Here is a 21,172-nt window from a genome sequence, read left to right as displayed (position 1 = left end):
TTTAAAATGGCTGTTTTTGTCCCACTTTTCCTTCCAGGACATGAAAATAAAAATAAAAACGATCACGTCCAGTTTTTAAAATCTCAGGGTGGAACGTTAGAAAACATCTGAACTCTGAAAACTGATTAAAACTAAACCGACCGTATAAAAACACACAGCATGAAATGTGGCATCTGGTATTTTGTTTACCGTAGCCCAAAACGTCAAGTGAAGGTTTTCAGTTTTCCTCTCGACGTCTGGTCTTTCTGTGCATTTCAAACTACCGGTAAATAAAAGTGGCTGTGGGTAGGAGCTTCTCCAAAAGTTCAAGCTCCTCTTTCGCTTCATAAAGAACTGGATTTCTAAACACAGAACAGATATTCAGTAGCATTCGACAGACCGTGCAAACTTACAAAAAAAAAAGATTTTGGCAGCTTAATAAAAATACAAGATGAGCCTAAAAACAACGTTCATCTCTGATTTCTTTAGTATTTGGGGTCAAAGGGCATCGGGCCCAGCTCTATCTTGACGTCAGCCATATGTTGATCGGCGTTTCTTCCTGATCGGCTCCACTTTCGATCGCCGCACGGTCGAGCTCTTCCTCGCTGATGCTTCCGCTGGTGCTTCGCCCTCGACTCCTCCGAAGAGTCGGGTCTTTGGAACGGGCTGCTGAGGGACAGCAACACTAAATAAACCAACCTCAAAACAGTCTTAAGTAACAAACTACCAAAACAAAAATAAACCCAATAATATAGAACTTTAACAGTTGTTTTGCATCACTTGACAAATCTCTGAAATGTATATACAGACTCTAACAAAGTCAGGTCCTCTGGATGGATTCTTCTTGAAATGTTTCATCTTTTATCCAAAAGACTTCTTCAGTCTGAGGAGCTGCAACAAACTCAGTCTTATAAATAACACCTTCTCATGGTGGATCAACCAGTTTGTTGTTGACATCCAGAACTAGCTGTTCACACGCTAAAGGAGGATCAGCCTACCAAGTGGCCGTTAGTGTCCTGATGGTCGCTTGTTATTCACAGAAGGCTGAGGTTGGATTAGGCCTGTCGCGATAAACAATAAATCAATTAATCGCATGATAAATGAAAATGATCAACCTCATTTTCATTTATCGGCTTTATCGTTTCTTCACGTCTCTCTCTGAAGACACTGGATGACAAAAGGCTCAACTCCGGTGTTCTTCACTGACCCCTCCCTTTCTCTTTGAAATCTGTTTTAATCGTCCAAAATCACGTTTTTTTGATCGTTAAAAGCAGCTAAGCTACGAGCTAAGCTAACAGGTCGACCTCGGGATAAAACCTCCGTCTTGTCAAAGCTCCAAAATTCACAGTTGAAACCTGTGCCTTCATGTAAAAAGTTGTTTTTCTCTGCAAAAAGAAGCTGAGAACTTGTTTACTGATTTTTTAAATTAAAAGCTTTGTGTGATAAATGCTATGATAAAGAGCTCAAACCACTCCTGAGCGTCCACCAATTTGAGAACCGGAAAAAGGAAGGAGACAGCCCATGTCATGTCAAGGGGCCTCCCTCCCATTTTTCTTAAAGAGACACTGCTTGCTCCCTCACTATCCATCCAAACTGGAACAACCTGCCCCCCAACATCAGGCAAGCCACCTCCCTTCCTCACTTCAAATCCCTGCTTAAAACACATCTGTTCTCTCAGGCATTTCATACACTGTAAATTGATCTGGTGTTTTTTAATCTGTGACCCTATGTTTTAAATGCTTTTTATTAATTCTTCAGTTATTATTAGTGTATTCTATATATATGTTTATATATTTTTCTCTTTAATTTACTCATTGATTGTTGTTGTTAAGCACTTTGATAACAGGTTCCGTTTTAAATGTGCTCTATAAATAAAGTTGACTTGACTTTGGTTCAAACAGTCTTATACTGCCATCCGGTGGTCGAAAAAAGGTACTACACTCAAAACAAATTAAAACAACATTTCTTTTTAAATTTTACAATAATTACTAATTGTCAAATTTCAAACAATATTATAGTTTATCGCAATAATTTCTGAGACAATCAGCAAAATTTATCGTGACGGGCCTAAATTGAACACGGAGGCCTCCGCCCCGTTTAATGATGGACGGGTTCTTTTCACAAAGATGGCTTCCTTCAATCCTCTCAAACCATCGCTCCTCTGAAGGACGTGAACAACCTCATCCCTGAAAGAGTGACCACTGGCCCTGCAGATGACTCGCTCGGTCTACACTGGAAAAAAAAAAAGGATGTCACCAGCAAACTGGTTGATCCACTATGAGCAGGTTCTATTTATAAGACTGAGTTTGTTGCAGCTCCTCAGACTGAGGAAGTCTTTTGGATAAAAGACGAAACGTTTCAACAAGAAGAATCCGTCCGGAGGACCTGACTCCGTTAGAAGGATCCAGTTCGTTTATGAACAGATCTGAACATCTGAAAGTTTAACTTGATTATAAAGAACCAATTCACAACAAAAGTCACCTCGGAGTGTTTTACAGACCAAGTTAAATTTAATTTTGAGGAATCGAAGTCGACCCGTTCATGGTTTAGTTTCCTGATTCTCCTGTTTATAAATAAGTAAAAGTTAAGCCGGTGATTCCTCAAAAGTACACGTCTGTAAATGCCGTAGGAGCTCAGCTACACGTTTGGAAACGCGTCGTTGATATAAACCTGCAGGACACTCACCGCGGGCCGGGACTTTTAGCGTAGGTTTCTCCGAAGAAGTGCCTGTAGATGTAGTCGTCGAGACCTCCAAACATGTCGCCGTTGAGGCCGCGATACTCGTGCATGTCGGACAGATACTCTTCAACTCCGCTTACGAAGTCGGTGAACAGCATGCGGTCATGGACGAACACTCCGTTGTGGAAGAAGTTGCCGACGAACATCTCCAGCTCCTTCCAGTGGTAGAAGTGCTCCACCTCCTGCTGCAGGTAGCTCTGCAGCAGCTGGTAGAACTCGTCAGCTCTGATCGGCTCCATGGCCGTGTTGAAGAGGCTCATGGACTCCTGGTAGGCGCAGTCGAACACCCCGGTGCATCCTTTCATGCCGGCTCTGTGGTGTCCTCGATGTTCGTGAACCCTCCCGCCTGATTTGCGCGTGTTGTGGTCGCTCTGGAAGCCGTCGGGTTCGTGTCTGTGGTGGGGCTGGTGCTGCCACGACTCTTCAGAGTTCTTTCTGTCGCGTCCCCTGCTGTAAAAACTCTGAGCTTTGTTGATGAAGGTCGAGGCAGAATCTTTAAAGTGTCGAAACGTTGATTTGACAGAATCTGAAAACTTCCTCAGGTTCTCCTTCACGGCCTCTTTGGCTTTCTTTATCTGCTCCTTGTGGTGGTGGACGAACTCTCTGGTGGAGTTTCTCACGGCGTCAAACGTCTCTTTGACTTTCCCCGTCACGCCGTCTTTTGCTTTTTTCACTTTGGACTCTTGGTCCCCTTTGGCTTTTTCGTGTTTGGTTTCTACGTACAGCCTCTCCCACAGGTCCGAGCGCTGCTGCTCGTAGCTCAGCCTCTTCTGCAGCTCCGTCAGATGCTCCTGCAGATCCTCCGAGCCGCTTTCTTTTCCAGATGCAGCGGCACGACTTCTCAGGAGAGTCAGCTCCTTCCTCAGATCGTCTGCGACCTTCCTTTCTGTGTCGAGCTCGTTTCTCAGCGTCCGTGCTTCAGCTGCCGTGTCTTCCCTCTGAGCGTGGACGTCTCTGATCAGCTGCAGCTGGTCCTTCAGCCTCTGGTTTTCAGACAGCAGCGAGTCCGTTCCGGCTCCCATCGCCTCCAGATCCCTGATCTTTGAGCGCAGGTTCCTCAGCTCCTCCTGTAAGATGGACAAGGACTTCTCCTCTTGCTCCAGGGAGCTTTTCAGCAGCAGGTTTTCATCTTGTAGACGCTGATGCTGGGACATGATGTTGGTCCTCTCCTCAATCGTCTGTCTCAGCAACATTTTCAGGTCATCTCTCTGGGCCTTTATGAGAAAAATGATATTTAAGATGCCTCACATTGTTCAGAATCAGGACAAAACATTCTGCTTCAGTGACGGTAACACGTCTGTCCATGAACGTCTCCGTCTGTCGTTCACGTTACCTGGATGTGGTCTTGTTTTTCGCTGAGCTCCTGGTTTTCGTTCTTTATCGTCTCAATCAGTTCTGTAAGCAGCAAAATGGCTTGTTGTTCGTCCAGATCGTCTTGACCAACGTTGATCCTCTGCGTTAACAGATCGAACAAAATGTTAAGTGAAGAAACGTTCAGGAGTTTTAGGACTGGATATTAGCTATTATGAATAAAATGTAAACTCGGGTCTAGACCTGTCACGATAACAAATTTTGCTGGGCGATTAATTGTCTCAGAAATTATTGCGACAAACGATAATATTGTTTGAAATTTGACTAATTGTCAAATTTAAGAAGAAATGTTGGTTAATTTTTGTGTGTAGTATCTTTTTTTTGCCCACTGGATGGCAGTATAAGACTGAACTAAAGGATGGATAGTGAGGGAGCGAGTAGCGTGTCTAAGAAAAATGGGAGGGAGGCTCCTTGATGTGACGTGGGCTGTTTTTCTGTTCTCAAAATGGCGGACGCTCCGTGTGGTTTGAGCTCTTTATCATAACATTTTCACACAAAGCTTTTAATAAAACAGTAAAAAAGTTCTCAGCTTCTTTTTGCAAAGGAAAACAACTTTTTAGACGAAGGCACGGGTTTCAACCGTGAATTTTGGAGTTTCGACAAGACGGAGTTTTTTTCTCCTGGAGATCGGCCTGTTAGCTTAGCTCGTAGCTTAGCTTCTCAGCTTAGCTGCTTTTAACGATCCAAAAACGCGATTTTGGACGATTAAAACTGATTTTAAAGACAAGAGAAAGGGAGGGGTCAGTGACGAGCACCGGAGTTGAACTTTTTGTCATCCAGTGTCTTCAGTAGAAAGTGAAACACGAAGAAACAATAAAGCCGATAAATGAAAATGAGATTGATAATTTTCATTTATCGTGCGATTAATTGATTTGTTTATTGCGACAGGCCTACTCAGTCTTCAGTTTTGTAGTAAAATAGATGATCTGATAATTGAAAGTCAATGCTGGTCCTAAAAGTTCTGGTTTTAGTTTTGCGAGGAGAAATTTAGATTTTAAACAAATTTTTCCTGGTAAACTTCTACAAACAGATGACAGTGATTTGTAGCTAAAAATTACATTTTAAATTAAAACTAAATTGATGTCATAATGAAAATATAATTTCTAAATACAAACAGCAGTTTGGTATTTCTAGAGAGGAGCCAGGTGAGGTGCTTCGGGAGGAGACTCCGGGGAAGACCCAGGACACGATGGAGAGACTACATCTCTCTGTTGACCTGGGAACGCCTTGGGGTCCTCCCAGGAGACCTGGAAGAGGTGACTGTGGAAAGAGATGTCTGGACCCCCCCTGCTCATGCTGCTGACCCCGCGACCCGACTTCAGAACAAGCGGAAGATGATGGATGGATGAAGTTTGGTATTTCTGTTGGTTTACTACCACATTTATCAGTATTACTATTATTATAAAAGCTTTTTATAAAACAAAATGTCACCATCTGTGTTAACAGTTTTAAAGAGGAACGATAAATGTGAGAATCAGGTAAACGTCCCCACAAAACCCGGACATTTTTTCGTTAAGAGTAAGATCAATAAAATTAATGAGCCTCGTTTTTTTCTGCTGTAAACGAGTTTTCTGGCACTTGAGCTGTCACACACCTGGTTTGTTGAACGTTGTCCTCTGAGGTGTAGGTGGAGCAGATCCCTCACACCTGCAGCTTCATTCACGCTGAATTTCTCCACAGTTTTTTGCCTTTCCTGAATCTGGACTGTGCCTGCAAGAGAGATTAGTAACACAGATTATTTACACCCGACGACAGAAGGATGACCGATGAATCTACAGACAGAAGGGATCTATTAAACCAAACACTCAACTATGACGAACAGAAGTTTACGGGTATACCGTATTTTTTACCCTATAAGACAGGTTTTTGCATAATTTGATTTTTTTTCCATTTTTCTAAACAAATTTTTGGCTGAGATATGACTGTTTTCATTATTTCTGACTGAAATTATTGAACGCTACCATTTTCAGCCGCTAGATGGCACTTGAATATGGCATGCCGTTGTGTCATGTAATAAGTAAAAGCGGCTATTACTATTTTATAAAAATCTGTTGGACTCCTGGCAAGGACCAATGCAGACATGTTCTTGTTTTTAGTTTTCTACATTCGCCTTATAATCCAGCTGTTTTTGCCATCTTATTTTAATTTGGAAAAAATAATAATAATCTGTACGCCTCTTTTATAATTGTCTATTGTCGCTGTTGTCCATTGTTGTCATCATTCAAATCAGGTCTCTCTTGTAAATGAGTCCCCGAGGCTTAATGGGATTAACCTGTCTAAATAAAGGTTGAATGAGTATTAATGACACAATCGGCTTGCCATAGCCTGCCGCCTTCGTCCAGCTCGCTTGGAGCAACCGTCAAATCAGCTTCATTTCGCCGGGGCGGTGCAGCAAAATGAATCTGATTTGACCATTGAAGTGCATTTATTAAGTAAAAGTTCAACAGAGACACACCTTTACTATAAAGTCAAGCAAACAAAATATTGTTTTTAAGTGTTAATCTTGTTCAATTCTTGTTAAAGTCCTCCTGTGCACGCTCCCGCGGAATCGATTTTTGTCACAACACCGGCCCACATTTCAGGGTGGTCAGCAGTGACGCATAATAGATGCGACGTATTTATGAATTTTTCCACTTTATTAGACACATTTGGACTGACGCGACTTATAGGGCTGTGCGACATGCACGGCGGAAAATACGGTAAGCCATCTAGAAAAAGACTGACTGAATTTATAAACGCGTTAATAAAACATTATTTCTTACCGCAGAAGTGACCTAAGCCAATGCTGATGGCTATGATGAGGGCGAGCAGGATGCATTTGTTGAGGATGCCGCCTCCACCTTCCCCTCCATCATCCAGAGTCGCAGCAGCTGCTGTTTCAGTCTCTTCTTCCTCCTGCTGCTCCTCTTTCTCTTCTGCTTCACTTGAGCGTGACTCCGGCAGCACCTCCTCCTCCGGATCTGTAACAACACTCGCGGTGTTTCTCCTAACTCTTCGTCTTCGGATGGCAGGACTGGCTCTTCGCTCCGTCTCATCTTCACTGCTGCTCGAGTTTGTCGCCGCAGGCGGCTGCACTGGGAAAACTGCATTTAACGCACAAAATGTTATTTGTACACAAAGGTTTGTTTGTGCATCACTCCAGGCTTGTAAATGCACACGACGTACCGTGTGTACATGCATGCCATCGCACTGACAGCAAATAAACAGAAAAACATTCAGTAATTGTTGAAAACTAGAATTCATGTTTTTATTGTGTTGGTAAAATGATGTGGAACAAAACTTTAATAGTTCTGTGTTCAGAGGCCAACAATGTGCAAATGATGCTCCGTATAAATTTTAATCAGCTTCATCTTTGCACGTCTAATGATAATATGTGATGTTTTCATGTTGGTACAAACATTTAACTTTATTAAGATCGTGTTGAAGACATGTAGCATTTTATGTATTATCCACAAGAAGCACGCTTCTTTAATGTCACTTTATTGAAGCTACAGTGACTCAGATTAAATGAACGTTATCATCGTCGGGTAGCTTCAAGTATTTTTTTCACAGGACACGGAGCTGCTTTGAGTTACCGTAATCCACTTTTTGTTTTATGTCGTTTGGTTTGTTGCGTCTTACCAGTGTGGTTTTCATATTTATTTTGGTAGTTGCGTGTTTTGCTGTGAACATGTTTTTGTTTTTTCACCGAGTAATCAACGACACCAGCGTTAAACTGCTCCTTCCTTGCGCCTCCGTCTGTCGGGTCTACAGTGAGATCATCATGGTGGTCTTGGTTTCAACACTCATGATCTTCAGCTAAACGAAAGCGCTCATTTTCCCCTGTGAGGGTACCAGTGGGATTATTTGGGCGGCCATCAGGCCTCTTCTTAGTCCCTGTTCCATATCTGTTTTTTAAAGCATCTGCTGGAGATGGACTTTGATGTGCAGACTCTCACCAGCACAAGTGTAACTACACCAGGAAAGTAGACGGACGATTCCACTTCCTGGTTCACTGGCTTAGAAGACTGACAGCGATCTGTACCCCATGTGGATGGGATAAAGTGTTTCCTCCCAGTCATCTCCTATGCTGGTGTGGGGCATCGATTGATGTTACCTGGATTATACAAGAACTGAACCAACAATTCTTGGCTCAATGGTGTTTATGCAATATTTTATTGACGTCCCCTTTTACAGATTTGAGCTCCTCCGGATATTTTAAATAATCTTTACGTTTTTTTAAACCAGTTTTAATAAACAAAAGTTGAATCTTTTTTCATCGCTCTGGTCGTGTGTGACGGGAAGATCGAACGTAATTTGTGCAAAAAGCTGTGATGCACATGCTACATTAGATCAAGAAGTTGTTTTTTTATCCAAGTAATCAAACGGCATCTTGATTTTCTCCAGCTGGTCCTGGATCTGCTACAGCTGGTTTTAATTTAAGAGCTTGGTTTTCGTTGGATTGGACGGATGGATGGTATTTTATGTTCTTGGGTTTTGTTTGTTGCGTCATCGGTGCCACTAGTTGTCATCCAGACTCCTTGCTTGGCTCCTAACATACCGCCTGTATTCATTAGTAATCAGCACATCTGTAATTCAGTAATCGCCTCTTCTGGTACATGAACTGACCCGAGCTGGCAAAAAGTCAGATGAGCAAAGGCTGCAGTGCAAAAGCACAGGAAGTAATTAAAATGGCATGCAGTCATCTTAATCTATCTTTAAATCAAAGTTTTCTAACAAGTATTACCTTCAGAAAGAAATAAAAAATCTCTGCTAGTTGCCAAAGCACTGGGAAATCCTTTTGTATAATGTTTGACATCATTGTGGAGCTTTGGGAATTCACCTTTTTAAATAAGCTGCTGTGATTCCTGATGGCATCACTCCAGAACAAAAAAAAAAAAGTTTTCATACTGGCACTAGTTTGTTGCCATGTCAGATGAGAAATCACCAAATTTCAACAAACAACTGATCATTTCTGAACTTTTGAGATGGAGAATTTGAAAATAATAGCTCGATATAGAAAATGTCCTCATTGCGACTCATTTTGCCAGCACAGGCCACAATCGTGTTTTTTGTTAACCTTCATCCTTCTTGCTGGTTTATCGTTTGGTTTAGTTAATAAAAGCCTGTTTTTGGTTCTGAGACCACCTCCTGAACATGTGTCCTCATTCTACTCTGGTTCCACTGAATGGGACAAGAGCTTCCTCGAGGTCCCCTCTCGGTGGGATGTGTTCCAATCGCCTCCTCAGAAGGCACCAGTATGAATTACCTAAACCATCTCAAGTGTCTGTTTCAGACGCAGAAGAGCAACAGCTCTACTCTGAGTTCAGCCACGTTGCAGAGAAGTCTCATTTCAGCTGCTAGTTTTCTCATTTAGGCCGGTATCACGAGTGAGAGTTGGAATAAACTACAACTTCAGCTCTCAGGTCTCTTTCTGTTCTTCCTCCACTCATGAACAGATCCCAACGTACCTGAACTCCTCCACCGGAGAGATGGCAATCCACCCTTTTTAATGTATATTGCATTATCGTGATTATTTTGCTTGTTTGTTAGTAGAACTCCAGAACACACTCATGCACATAAAACGTTATTCAGGCTCGTCAGAGACCCGTTAGCATTTCTTCGGTGCGCTGCTAAACAATGTTAGATTATGGCTGCACAATATTTGGAAAACAAGCGACTGCAATGGGAGTGATGAATACTGGGGAAACGGCATGAGCTGGGATAAACTGTCCATGTGCTGGTCGAGGGCATTTAGAGGAGTGGGGGGTCCATATGGTTGCCAAATTTTTTTTTTTTTTTTAGCATAGTTTAATTTTGAGATGTTTTAGGAAACCTTTGATGTAGACACTGCGATGTTAGCAAATGTTCTATATACTGTGCAGCTTCAGTTAGCATCACGTCACATTTAATCCAGTCTAAATCAGGCCACCTGGGCGAGATCGGCTACCAGTGAGCTGGCCTCTCAGACGGCAACTCCAGTTCACCAGAGTCTGTGGAAGTTTCCACTGACTCAACAAGAAACCTGCTCAGGCAGAGGAAAAACGCTTGTGTTGAATTTATCAGCGATGAATGTGTGCGAGTGCAGCGTGCTGATCGTTCGGTCCTACCGGTCTCTGTAGCGGTGAAGGTGTAATGGCTGCTGCAGGACGTGCCGAGGTAAAGCTCCTCGCGGGTGGCTGCCTCCTCCTCTGCACCCTCCTTCAGTTCTCCCAGTGTCACAATATCAGAGTGATCGCTTAATGAGAACACGTGCTGTTTCTCTGCATTTCCCTGAAAAGATACGTCAGCAGGTTTACGATCAGCTGTGAGAACTGGACTTGCCACATTCAACTTTCAGGACCTCTCACCTGCAGGGTGGACGCATCTATAGTCTGTCCTGTACGGGGGCCAACAAGTGATCCAACTGCTTTTTCTTCGACACACAAAGCTAAAAAATACAAAAACAAAAAACGTCATTAAAAACGATATGTTAAATTTTAAACGGCTACAAATTCACAAGTAAAAATATCAGCTAACTACAACACGTGCAGAAACATGGGTGTGCTGGAAGAGCAACGTCTTCAGGCGGTCACTCTTTCAGGGATTAAGATCGTTTTGATAGAGAGGAACGTTGGTTTGAGAGAGGAGTGAAGGAGGCCATCTTTGTGAAGAGAAACCGTCCATCATTAAACAGGGGCGGAGCCTCCATGTTCAACTGCCCCCCTCTTACAGTGTTATACATAGTTCCCACACCGGTATTGCGCAACACCACTTTTTCACCATTTTTGTTGGCAAGCACCAGACGACGATCATGATGGCTTTCAGACAGACCAAAGTATATTGATACTCTTGTGCAAGAGAAAGATGCATGCAGAACATTGCTGCTGTCGGAATCGACCCATATGAGGTAGAGAAAGAACTCATGACAGACGCCGCTGACGAGCTGCCACCGATGCGTACAACCAACGTTTTAACGGATTCGTGAAGGACGTCCGAACTCTTCGTGTGAAGAACAAAGTTCTGGTGACTGGAAAAGTAAGTAATTACAAAAATATACACGCACATGTCCCTCATAGCCTGCAGATACGAGCTACATAAGCTAAGCTAATGTAGCTCGTGCTACAGAAAATCTCACTGATATTTCTCACATTATTACTTCATAATTATTCATTTTAGCTTTATGTGTGTTTTTTCTTGGTTGTTTGGTTCTTTTATTTACCATGATCTATATTAAATGTGCTTTAATAACTCTGGTTTGACGACAGATAACGTTTGTGTGCATGCTGCCATTATTGACCCGGTCTGTTTTGAAAAAGAGATTTTTTATCTAACCGGTTAAATAAAGGTTTAAACAGAACATTAACACGCTCCCTCCTAATAAAAACAGCCCAGGCTCAACTTGGGACTTCAACCAGGACATTGTTGCTGTGTGTTCACAGTGTTAGCACATAGCTTCATGAACAGAGCAGTTCCAGCACACACACAGTTGTACTCTGACATTTAGCAAAATGACTACGATATAATTTTTGTTTACCGAAATAAAAGTGATCGGAGCAGAGTCTAGATGTTTTTGAAGGCAGATCCTTGCGGTTGATGCTTCCAATCCAGACCGGACAACGTTCTGCGCTCAGCTGTTTGAGGTCCTTCTCGTTTCATGATGTTTGGGATCAAGTTAAAACTGAACCGTCTGCCCGGTCGGAACATCCTCTAACCCAACACGAAACAACCATCGCAATTTACTTAAATAAAAAATACCCGACAAACTTACTCAGCCGTGTCTGCAGCTACTGCGCGCCTACAAAGAAGGTGATTAGCGACAAAATGCTTGGATGTGTTACGTGACATGAGAACTATGCATTGCTAGTTGCACTCAGTGAATAACAAGCGGCCATCAGGGCACTAACGACCAATTGTTAGGACGCTTAATCAATTATGCTGAAGGTCCTCCTTTGCATGTGAGCAACTAGTTTTGGCTGCCATCAGGTTAGTGGATCAACTGGTGCTGCTTAAGACTGTTTGTTGCAGCTCCCCAGACTGAAGAAGTCTTTTGGATAAAAGATGAAACGTTTAAACAAGAATCCGTTCGGAGGACCTGACTCAACCTTGATAGACAAAAACGCAACATTAAAACAAAACAACAAAAAAACACCACATACTTGTTAGTAAAGATTTGAAGCCTTGAGTCCTAAATGTGACCGCCAGCAGCTGCAGCTTGTTCATATCAATACTAACTCGGCAAGAAAAAAGAAAGTATGAAGGTTTTTACCAGCTGAAAGTGTTTCCTGCAGAACCGGTTCTTCCACTGTGGGGTTCTCCAACCTCTCAACCTCTTCTTCAACCACAGCTTCTGATCCCAACGCCTCGATATCTGAACCCTGTGAAAAACACATCAAGAACAGGAAGACTAGAAAATAAGGGATTCATATTGTTCTCAAGTCACATTTACTTTAAATAAAAGTAACAAGACACCCAGGAAACAATTATGCTATTGTCAAAGCAGAAAGAAAATGATGTTTTATAGTTTTATTTGTTGTCTGTTAGGTGTCAACACAAAGTTGGTTAATCCCTTTCGTTCAGGAGCGCCTTTGCCTAAATTATTCACGCGGATTAAAAATGTTCAGGTAGTAAAACTTAGTTCTCTCTTTGAAAACTAAATACAATAAAATGGATAAACAAAGCAAGGCTCAGTGTTGTAACTACTGCACTACAGTAATTTCTTATAAATAAATAAGTTAGCCATCAAACCCTGGTCAATGTTCTCCTTTTTTCTGATAACTAGAACTACGGTAAACTAAGTCTTCCAACACAAGCACAATGAGCATAAAATCAACATTAATATAATATTAAACACATATTATTACTCTCGTGTTAAAACCTACACAATGGTAGGTATGGCAGGTTATAGAGATGAAGAATAACAAAAGTTTTTTTACCTCATTATTGATAATGGTCCAGTCGCAGGAGGACTCTGCGTCACTGGATGTCTCTGACATTCTGTCAGCAAAGATCAAAGCTCAGCAGGTCCAGTTAGTGAAGCTAAATGTTGAGTAAAAACAAAAGAATGAAGAGAAAATTTTACAAAGACGCCACAGTTGTAACAGCGACCCCTGGTGGTGAAGGTCTCTCATGACGTCACAACGGTTAAAGATGCCAGTGTGCGGCCTGACAATGAAAACAAACACCGGTTAGCTAAAAGTGTGCGCCATCAGCAGGTTGTAACTGCAGCAAACGTCTTTTAATATCAAATATCGGCATTTAGCGGCTGCCCGAGAAGCTAATTAACTCACCAACAACCTTACCCAAGTATGCACGCACTGCGGCGTCGAGACGAAACGCATTAAAAGAGTAGTTAATGTTTCAAAACTAAAACAAGTTGCTTAACTTACCACACAGCTGTTTGCAAACAGCTCCACGGTTGTTACTGGATGCCCAAACAAACCGTGGTTATCCGTTAACGACGCCTCGCAGCGGACGGTACAAGGGAAGTGTAGTTTCTGAGCGGCGTTGTAGAGGAAAGGGAAACGAAGCGTACGTTGTAAAAACTACGTTTCCCGTGATTCAGCGCGGCGGTCAAACGAGCTCGACAGTGATGGCGCAAACTCCGTAGCTTGCTACGAATAAACAACATAAACAAGGAAGCGTGACAAAGCATGGCGCTTCTAAATACTGAAATAACCATTATTTTCAGCTAAAGCTTTTAAAGAATCAAGAAAACGACCTGAATTGTTTTCTAAACAATTTAAAAGGTAATCACATTTAAAAAGCACGAGTTATTTTAGCGTAAAGCAAAATAGTAGACTGAGAAATAAATAAGATTTAAAATGTTAAAAAGTGTTTGAGTAAAAAAAGGGTTATGTCCCTAAAGTCATTAAAAAAAACATATAGTTTAAAAAAATGTTCTTTCATACCGTCTCTTTAAAACATATCAGCATATGAATTATGTAATTATTTAAATAACATAAAAATAAAGATTTTAAACCTATGTGCTGATGGAGAATAACAGTCTAAGTCTGATTTATTGATTAATAAAAACTGTATTATCGATCAGCTGTAAATAGTAACTTCCAGTAGAGGTCAGTAGGCCACATTTAAAAAAAACTTTCCTTCAGATGTGTTTTTAGACTTTAATTTGTATTTCATTGTGTGAAGCACATTCAAATACAGTATTACCTCTATTTTATTTTTGTATATATACTTTTGTCACATGATGTGTAAAATTGTGAGAAAACCATATTATTTCATTTAAAAAAAGTTTAAGGGCCTCTGGAAATTGAGCTGAACCTTCAGATAATTTTCTTATTGGAAAAATTATTTTCCAATAAACAATGGATTATTGTTAATGATTAAAAAAAAAAAACCTGTCAGCCAACTGTCAGAAAATAACTATGGAAGCCCGTTTATGCCAAAAACAAATAAATTCTAATTATGAGATAGTCACATTTGACTAAGCATTTTGTAAATAAGACTAAGTATCATAAAAATGTGACTTGGCATCCCATAATCATGATTTAGCACTTGATATTTTGGCATCATAAAAGTATGACTGAGCATCTCATAATTATAACCTACTCTTTAAATATGGCTTGACTTCTCAAAATAATGACTTGGCATTCCATAATCATGACATCGTCTGTAACTACGACTTGTCTTAAAGTAATTATTTTGAAAATAAGTGGGTAAAAATAAAATTACGTCTTCTTTTTCTTTCATCTTTTCCCTCTTCAGGGGTCTCCAGCGAGTCATCCTCCTCCATCTCCCTCTGTCCTCACTCCATCTGCCTCCATGGGGGAGTGGGGGAGCAGAGGTTAGTGAAGGTGGGCCTGTGATCGGAAGATCATCAGTTCAAGCCCCGGTACCAACAACATCAAGAATGTGGGTGGGGTAGGTGAAGCACCCACAACTGCCCCCACCCTCATTCGCCCCACCCTGGGCCCATGAGCAAGGCCCTTAACCCCCATCTTCTCCCTAAACAGGTCTCTCTTGAAAATGAGTTCTCGTAGCTCAATGAGACTACCTGGATAAATAAAGGATGTCCTCTCTAACTGTATCCATATATTTCCTCTTTGTCTTTTTCCAGGCAGCTGCATTTCTAACATCCTTCTACCAATATACCCACTGTCCCTCCTCTGGACATGTCCAAACCACTGTCCCTCCTCTGGACATGTCCAAACCATCTCAGTCTGGTCTCTCTAACTTTATCTCCCAGTTGTTCAACCTGTGCTGTACCTCTGATGATCTCATTTCTAATCTTCTCCATCTTTGTCTCCTAAGGAGAACCTCAACATCTTCATTTCTGCCACTTCCAGTTCTGTCTCCTGTCTTTTTGTCCATGTCTCTGTCTCCAGATCATACATCATCGCTGGTCTCACCACTGTTTTGTAAGCTTTTCCTTTGACCTTTGCTGACACCCTTTTGTCACAAATCACTCCTGAAACTTTTCTCCATCCACTCCATCCTGCCTGGACTCTCTTCTTCACCTCTTTACCACATTCCCCATTTTCCTGGACAGTGGACCCCAAGTCCTTGAAGTCCTGCACCTTTGTGACCTCTGCTCCTTGTAGCCTCACTGTTCCACCTCCTCCCTCTCATTCACAAACATGGACTCTGTCTTAATACGGCTGACTTTCATTCCTCTTCTTTCAAGTGCATACCTCCACCTCTCCAAGTTCTCTTCCACCTGTTCCCACCACAGATCACAACATCATCTGCAAACATCAGTCTACGGGGATTCCTGCCTGACCTCATCTGTTAGTCGGTCCATCACCAAAGCAAACAAGAAGGGGCTCAGAGCTGATCCTTGATGCACTCCCACCTCCATCTTGAAGCTGTCACCCCTACAGAACATCTCACCACTGTCCTGCTGTCATGCTTTATCTAAATCCATAAAGACACAATGGAGTTCTTTCTGACCCTCTCTGTACTTCTCCATCAACATTCTCAAAGCAAAGATGGCGTCTGTGGTGATTTTTCTCTGCACGAAACTAGACTAGAAATAACATTCAGCAGTTTGGAAGAGTATAAAGTATCGTAAGATGAATTAAAACGCTACAACACATCAACACAACTCTGTACTTTAAAAGAACAATGACAACACTTTTTCTTTTTTGTCATTTTATTTAAACTGAGAATCAGAGTTTTTCATAATTAAGCATTTTCTAAAAAAAAATCTAAACATTTTTGAAAAAAAAATAAAAACTTGCAAGTAATTTTTCTGACACAAAAATATATCAAAACATTACAAGTAAATTTGAGATAGCGTTAACAATTGGAAAAAGGTACATTCATTTAGTTTTTAAAGTTGTAACCTGTTTTTCAGTTTGAGGGCGAGCGGCTGCGGGTCCCCCTGAGTGTGATTGTTAATGACCCACAGCACCACCGCGCCGCTCAGACAGGGACAACAGAGACCGGGTCGGTTCCTCTGAGTTTCATCCCTTTCAATTCACATCGTCGGACCGGAACATATTTTCAACACGCAACACCTTTAAAGAGTTACACAGCAGCAGACCACCATCCTGTGTCCCTGTTTGACCTCAGCCCTTAAAGTGTTTCATCTGCTCCAAACACAACTTGACAACATCAACAAATGAGGTAGCACTTATTTACCTGCACGAACTATTAAAGACCCAACGTAGAACAGGTAAAACTCCATTAGTCGCGTCTGGTTTTGTGTTTTCTTAAACAAGAAGTCAGTATCAACGCTGCACGGTTACATGTTTTATGACACTTTGTGTTAAGAGCTCAGGAAACACAATAAACAGTTTTCAGGTTCAGGTCTTTAAAGCTTCACAAATACAGGAAATGAGTTAAAAATATAGGCATTGAATTTAAATCTGAATAGCAGGACACCATGACTCCACCGTGTCATTAACACATTTCATCCTGTATGACAACAGAATAAATGGAATTATTGATTATTTTCCATCTTTTAAATGGAAAACTACATATTACAGTAATAAAAAATAAGCAGTGAAAACAGCATCTGATGCTTCGATCGGACACGTTTAAACTGATTTCCTGCCGATATGCAGCGGTGACGTAAAAACAAATCTTTGGTTCATATCGTTTGCTTTTTTTTTTTAAAAAAAGAAAGAAAGTTAAACTGATTGTGTCTCTTCTCACCCGACATGATTGAATCCTCCGCAGAGTCCTCTGATTAGAAAAACAGAAGCGTGAAAACATTTGTGCACCCACTGAGTCGTCAATCTGCCCGGCCTCAACGTAAATCATTTATTTTATTAGTGAAGTCCAGAAACGTTATTCGTCACTAAAATATAGAATATAATCTGAATATAATCACAAACTTGAACTTCCTCGTTCAAATAAAACTATTTCAGAAAAATAGTGAATGCACATTTGTACACAACTGCAGCCGTTGCAACACAGACCACTAATTAATATAATATACTGTATTTATATCCTATTATAGTCGCCTACATTGTACAGACATCTGTTTGCAACAGCGTATGAGGAGCTCTGCGAAAGGATAGTTTGGTTAGTATGCATATTATTGATTATTAATCATTAATTATTCACTCCGTGAAGCTCCTGGTGAGCTTCCTGAGTTTTAGCCCACAACCCTTTGCACCGTTTCTGCTGCAGGTCAAGGCCACTAATGTGCAAGGCTTTCATGGAGGAGCGTCTCAGCTGATCTCCAGCATCACGTCTCATCTTTGGTCTGATGCGTTTTGATTATTTCTCGTTCCCGGAGATCAGCCGAGAGACTAAAACAACAAAACTCAATCAGCAAACAACTCTTTGGGTTAGTAGCGTCACGGTCACCGCTGCAAATTGGCTTTTCGTACGAAACTACGAGGCAGACAAGTGTTGATCTGTAACTACTCTACAGCAAAAGGGAAATAAAACTACAAACTAGAGTGTGCACTCCTCTTAAGTACGTCATTTTCTAAGAAAAATATATATATATTTTAGAGGTAAAGCTTTTCATGGTGTTCATTCTTCAATTCAATCTCTGATTAAACACTTTCAGACATTCTTCATGTGTCGTTTCCTCACGTGGAGCTGCTCCCTCACAGATTAGGCTTTGGTGTCCCCATTCGAGGGACGCTTTCCACATTAAGGCCAATTATGAAGCGTTTCTGTTCAGACACGCTGCCGCAAGCACTTCTGGTGTGAATGTTTTTACAAAAACGAAGACCGTCGGAGCGTGTAAAAACAGACTACGGGGGAATACGAGGGGGAGGCAGCACCAACTTCTGCTTCTGAGCTACTGGCACACAGAAATACATTCATTGCATTTTCAGCATTTTCTATGTGGCAATCACACACGACAACAGTTTAGTACAGAGAGGATACCCTGTCAGTTCGCCATGTATCGCTACACGGCTTTTCAAACGTACTAAACCTTGTTCCCTGAGTTTAGGAAGAAAAAAAAAAGACAATAAAAGTAACTTTTAAATGAGGTAGTATAAAACAGGATTAGCAAGGGCAGCTGCACTCTTGACATACAACACACATGTGAACATTCATTATTTCTTTCATACCGTTACTCAACAATGGACAAACTGAACAAAAAAAAATATTAATACTGGCTCAGTACCTCAGCAACATCTGAAGTGTTAAATAACACAAAGTGTGTGTTTAATCCTTCATTCCACACAATGGGTGGAGCGAGAGGAGGCTGCAGCGCCCTTACCATCCGCACAAATCAAACAAAAAGACACAACGAGATGACGATTGGAAAATACAGCCATCAGGAAGTTCAACATGTAATGCAGCTGAGGCAGCACATCACATAACGCAAGTAGTTATTAACTATTCAGCGGGAGGTTCACCCTGAGGCGAACCGAGGTAGATCATCAGCAAAAAGGACTCGCACGTTCCCTTCTGCTCCAGTGATAAACTCTCATAAATAATGTAAAAAATGTCACTTTTATCTGACATTTACGACAATCTTTTTTAAACATTCATGGTGGGTGAGATTTTTTTTTTTTTTAAATATACACAGAAATGAAAAGAAAACAAAAAGTAAAAAACTTGCAGCCAACCTTTCATACTGCTAAGGCGTTTGTTGGCTTCCTCTTCGTGGTGTAACGAAGCAAACGGTGATAAATATTTCTCTCTCTGCTCGTTTACACCTTTCTCTCATGCTTACCAAACATTCACACGGTCATTTATCTGCAGTGAACTTGCAATGGAGCGTAATTACAGCAGGTTTGCGTAAGTAAATTTGAGCAAATTTGGTCCTTATGGTGTCTACAAATTGGTAGAAACAAAAACAAAAGTGATTAAATCTACCAGTCCGAGTGTTCCCTTTATATTATACTGAACAGTTTTATGTGTGGATTGATATTTTGCTAAGTAAAGAATTGAGATTACAGGATTAAATGAGCTACCTCTTTAAGGATGACAATTAAAAAAGGTTACTTTTGTTACTTTTTAAGTTAACTCGGACGACGTGACGCCACGTGCACCACAGTGTGGTGGCACTGACGGGAGCTCCGCTTCGACTCACTCTTACTTTGTTCCGGTTGTTTTTGTTTTAACTGTTTTTGCGCCTACACTGCACACCCACGCTACAGGTACGACTGTGACACATTTTAAAGTTGTGTGTCGTTGACTTGTCATCGTGGTTCAGTTCCTGGTCCCCTTCCAGCTTCGAGCTCAGGCTCCGGCCCGTCATGGCAGCCATGATCCTCCATCTGCCTGCACGGACAAATTATACACCACAGTTCGACTCCACAGGGAAACCTTGGATGTTCTGTGTCTGCCAGACCCAGTTCTGGAGGGCAGTCATCGTTCGTTGCCGCGGTCCTTATTATCATCATGTTGCTAACGGGACCGTGCAGCTAACAGAACCACACTGCTAACAGAAAAACACTGCTAACAGTACCATGCTGCTAACAGTACCATACTGCTAACAGTACCATGCTGCTAACAGTACCACACTGCTAACAGTGCCACACTGCTAACAGAATCACACTGCTAACAGAAAAACACTGCTAACAGTACCATGCTGCTAACAGTACCATACTGCTAACAGTACCATGCTGCTAACAGTACCACACTGCTAACAGTACCACACTGCTAACAGTGCCACACTGCTAACAGAATCACACTGCTAACAGTACCATGCTGCTAACAGTACCATGCTGCTAACAGTACCATACTGCTAACAGTACCATACTGCTAACAGTACCATACTGCTAACAGTACCACACTGCTAACAGTACCACACTGCTAACAGTGCCACACTGCTAACAGAACCACATTGCTAACAGTGCCACACTGCTAACAGAATCACACTGCTAACAGAAAAACACTGCTAACAGTACCTTGCTGCTGAGAGAACTACACTTCTAACAGAACCACAATGCTAACAGAACCACACTGCTAACAGTAACATGCTGCTAACAGAATCACATTGCTAACAGTATCATGCTGCTAACAGAATCACATTGCTAACAGTATCATGCTGCTAACAGAACCACACTGCTAACAGTAACATGCTGCTAACAGAATCACATTGCTAACAGTATCATGCTGCTAACAGAACCACACTGCTAACAGTACCATGCTGCTAACAGAATCACATTGCTAACAGTATCATGCTGCTAACAGAATCACATTGCTAACAGTATCATGCTGCTAACAGAATCACATTGCTAACAGTATCGTGCTGCTAACAGAATCACATTGCTAACAGTATCGTGCTGCTAACAGAACCACACTGCTAACAGAAAAACACTGCTAACAGTACCATGCTGCTAACAGAACCACACTGCTAACAGAATCACACTGCTAACAGAAAAACACTGCTAACAGTACCATGCTGCTAACAGAACCACACTGCTAACAGAAAAACACTGCTAACAGTACCATGCTGCTGAGATAACTACACTTCTAACAGAATCACACTGCTAACAGTACCATACTGCTAACAGTACCATACTGCTAACGGTACCATGCTGCTAACAGTACCATACTGCTAACGGTACCATGCTGCTAACAGTACCATACTGCTAACAGTACCATACTGCTAACAGTGCCACACTGCTAACAGTGCCACACTGCTAACAGAACCACATTGCTAACAGTGCCACACTGCTAACAGAACCACACTGCTAACAGTACCATGCTGCTAACAGAACAACACTGCTAACAG

The 21,172-nt window shown here is 41.6% G+C and overlaps 1 protein-coding gene across 3 annotated transcripts; it reads right to left on the bottom strand.

The window, feature by feature from the left end:
* Positions 1 to 69: 69 nt before the first annotated feature.
* Positions 70 to 13,576, bottom strand: ccpg1 (cell cycle progression 1). 3 transcript variants are annotated; one of them, XM_037689710.1, is made up of 11 exons: positions 13,437 to 13,576; positions 12,984 to 13,086; positions 12,317 to 12,425; positions 10,419 to 10,498; positions 10,179 to 10,341; positions 10,001 to 10,093; positions 6,852 to 7,172; positions 5,684 to 5,799; positions 4,052 to 4,171; positions 2,665 to 3,932; positions 70 to 648 (listed from the first exon to the last, which is right to left on the bottom strand). In XM_037689710.1, the coding sequence occupies exons 2-11, from the start codon at positions 13,041 to 13,043 to the stop codon at positions 465 to 467; spliced, it is 2,514 nt and encodes an 837-aa protein (XP_037545638.1). In that variant the 5' UTR covers positions 13,044 to 13,086; positions 13,437 to 13,576; the 3' UTR covers positions 70 to 464. The 3 variants fall into 3 exon arrangements, with proteins under 3 accessions (XP_037545638.1, XP_037545645.1, XP_037545654.1); XM_037689717.1 differs by having other exon boundaries at positions 70 to 645; XM_037689726.1 differs by lacking the exon at positions 10,001 to 10,093.
* Between the last annotated feature and the right edge of the window lie 7,596 nt (positions 13,577 to 21,172).

This window comes from Nematolebias whitei, chromosome 2 (assembly GCF_014905685.2).
Source record: "Nematolebias whitei isolate Nwh7 chromosome 2, NemWhi1, whole genome shotgun sequence".
In the NCBI taxonomy this organism is placed as follows: domain Eukaryota; kingdom Metazoa; phylum Chordata; class Actinopteri; order Cyprinodontiformes; family Rivulidae; genus Nematolebias; species Nematolebias whitei.
The sequence above is the reverse complement of the archived record's forward strand: the minus strand, read 5'-3'. Positions and strand labels throughout refer to the sequence as shown.

Coding starts and splice junctions, on each gene's coding strand:
- ccpg1 (XM_037689710.1), bottom strand. CDS start 13,043: ATGTCAGAGACATCCAGTGACGCAGAGTCCTCCTGCGACTGGACCATT. Junction 4,172..5,683: donor GACAACGTTCAACAAACCAG/GTGTGTGACAGC, acceptor CTGTTAACGCAG/AGGATCAACGTTGGTCAAGA. Junction 3,933..4,051: donor AAAAACAAGACCACATCCAG/GTAACGTGAACG, acceptor TTTCTCATAAAG/GCCCAGAGAGATGACCTGAA.